Source organism: Austrofundulus limnaeus, unplaced genomic scaffold (genome assembly GCF_001266775.1).
Source record: "Austrofundulus limnaeus strain Quisiro unplaced genomic scaffold, Austrofundulus_limnaeus-1.0 Scaffold56, whole genome shotgun sequence".
NCBI lineage: Eukaryota > Metazoa > Chordata > Actinopteri > Cyprinodontiformes > Rivulidae > Austrofundulus > Austrofundulus limnaeus.
In genome coordinates, this window is record NW_013952458.1 from 403046 (window position 1) to 405746 (window position 2701).

Sequence of the window (2701 nt, forward strand, 5' to 3'; positions counted from 1 at the left end):
GTTTTAATGTAAAAAGATTTATAAAGTTATAAGTTACAAAAACAAAAGTTGTAGCACATTATTCCTAATCAAACTTATTTTATATAAAAAAGTTTAAAATAACACAAAAAGGTCGAAATGATTAGCAGAAAACATGTGAAACAAACTATAAACATAATGCTGACTCAACATTCTCATAACAAGCAAACTTTCTTATTTACAACATGTTTTAGATTGTAGCAGGTGTTAACTGTGGTACGTCTGTCCGAACGTTAATCCTGTGTAGTTTAATGAGTTTCCTGTTAATTATCTCAAACTGTTGTCACTTGATGACCTACTTTCTGTTTGCACTTCTTCACTAATATGACGCAATCTGCATTTTTGTTTGTTTGTGGTCCCTGGCAAGAAAGAGTTGTTAAATATTTATATTTGACTTAAGGTGTTCGTCATGGGTTAAAACATGTAGAGAAAAAAAATCATAATTTAGTTTTAGTTCATTAATTAAATAAAATTGATTRAATACTCTGTGTGCCTTTTGAGGTTAGTGTTGCCAACAACAGCAGACTGTGGTATGTAACAAATGTGCTCATGACTCTCAGGTGTTATTTTCACAGTAAATACTTACAGGGAAGTACAGCAAATGGCTTTAAGTGTAACAACGACAGAGCGCCAGCAGCATCACTGTACTGTGGGACAAATAATTCAAGCTTTGAATTTAAAATATGACAACATAACGATGCCTCGTGTTGAAAGAAAGGTACTTTTCTGACAAAAACTGGATTATTTGTCAGAAAATGTCAGGTCCTGGGTCCGGTCTGTGTCTGGTCCTGGGTCAGGTCTGTATCTGGTCCTGGGTCAGGTCTGTGTCTGGTCCTGGGTCAGGTCTGTGTCTGGTCCTGGGTCAGGTCTGTGTCTGGTCCTGGGTCAGGTCTGTGTCTGGTCCTGGGTCAGGTCTGTGTCTGGTCCTGGGTCAGGTCTGTGTCTGGTCCTGGGTCAGGTCTGTGTCTGGTCCTGGGTCAGGTCTGTGTCTGGTCCTGGGTCAGGTCTGTGTCTGGTCCTGGGTCAGGTCTGTGTCTGGTCCTGGGTCAGGTCTGTGTCTGGTCCTGGGTCAGGTCTGTGCCAGATTTATTTCTTAGAAGAAAAAAAAAAAACTAAAGTTGTTATTTCCTGTAAATAAGACTGTTTATTTGCCAGATATATTTTAGGAATGTCTTGATCCCAGTGTTAATTCAAAGTATTAGTTGAACTATAAATAATTGTGACAAACCAAAAACATTTTGTTTTTGTTGCCAAGGGGACAAAGCCACGAGGAGAATGACTAATCAGGAGYTTTTTCAGTGTTGGTGTTTTTAGCTCCGGACTGTTTTGTTTTTGTGGTCAGAATCAGAGGATTTTTTTTATAACATTTCAGTAGAAAAGCCTCCTCACTGTTGGTTGCCAGGTTTTACAGTGTGACTGTGGGGGCATCCACACTGAACCTCACTGATTKACAGGAAATTTGGTGACTAAATCTGTCCTTTCTCCCTCCCTCTGCTCCGCCTTCGCTTTCATTCTGAGCTCCTCTCCTCTCATTTCACTGGTGTCTGTTTTTTTTTTTCTCTCAGTCCTCCTCTTTCAACGTTTCACTTCCAGTTCCTTTTATCTTCTCATGTTTCATTTCAGGAGCACAGACCGCTCAGACTTCCCATAAAGGATCAGGATCAGTCGRGCAGCGTAGCGGTTGTCCTTCCACAGAAACAAGCAGCTGAGCTCATCGCTTCCACAGAAGAAGAAGTGGAAGTAATTAAGGTAAGTGAACCTGGTTAGTTTTGTATGATTACGTCTGCGTGAGTCCCTTGTTTCTTACTGCGTTCGCTCTTCCTTCAGTTTTACCTTGAAGCTCAGCCGGAGGCGAAGCAGAGTTTCAGGATGCTGACCGATGAAGTGTCCCAGATTCAGGAGGTCGGTGTCGGTCAGAACCGAGCTCCAACGAGTTAACGTTTTATTCTGTTTGTGCTTATGAAACACTTTAAAAACCACGTTTGCTTTTAGGTACGGTACTGTCTGAAGAGCCTGAGGGAGCAGATGGCTGCCAGACAGAACAACAACAACAATAAGGTACAGATTGCTTCAGGTCCAGTGTCAGCTTTGCCTTTTCTACAGTTAATATGGCAGAAACTACGGTATTCTTGCCATATGTGCTTCAAGCTGAGYTGGAATAGCTGAGATTCACTCACAAAAGACATGCATGAGCTGCACAGACAGGGTTTAATTTAGCATCTGGACTCATTTACTGCGAAGCCCTGATGTTATAATATGTGCAGAATGTGGTTTGACATCGTTTAACTGAAATAAATATTCTCAGATGTGTGAAATATTCCTGCTATGTGCACCGTCATAACGTCACTGATGAAGACCGTTTAAACTGTCACATCCAGGACATCATTTGACGACGTCTCAGTCTTTCCTTAAATAATAATAATTATATATTATAAAAGGGTTTTATGTGGAATAAATTTAATTTAATTTTATCGATAAAAAGCTTATGGTGCGTTCACACCGAACGCGATTTCAGCGTCAAAATCGCAGCCAACGCTGAAGTTTGAAGCTTGTGCACTTTGAGGTCAGACGCAGGACAGCTGCGCTGCACGGCGAGTCTCCCCGCCCCTCCCTCCCTCCTCTGTGGGCTCTGTTTAATGTCGGACGAGGAAGTGGCTTTGCTTTATTTACAGAGAGCCAGAGC

General features: G+C 41.5%; 1 protein-coding gene across 1 annotated transcript in view; it reads left to right on the forward strand.

Moving 5' to 3' along the window:
* tuft1b (tuftelin 1b) overlaps nucleotides 1–2701 on the forward strand; it is a 24663-nt gene that overhangs the window by 15374 nt on the left and 6588 nt on the right. The window contains exons 2-4 of the mRNA XM_014009220.1: nucleotides 1642–1767; nucleotides 1846–1920; nucleotides 2011–2076. Of these exons, the coding sequence (XP_013864674.1) occupies nucleotides 1642–1767; nucleotides 1846–1920; nucleotides 2011–2076 (267 nt within the window). The remainder of the gene's footprint in view (nucleotides 1–1641; nucleotides 1768–1845; nucleotides 1921–2010; nucleotides 2077–2701) is intronic.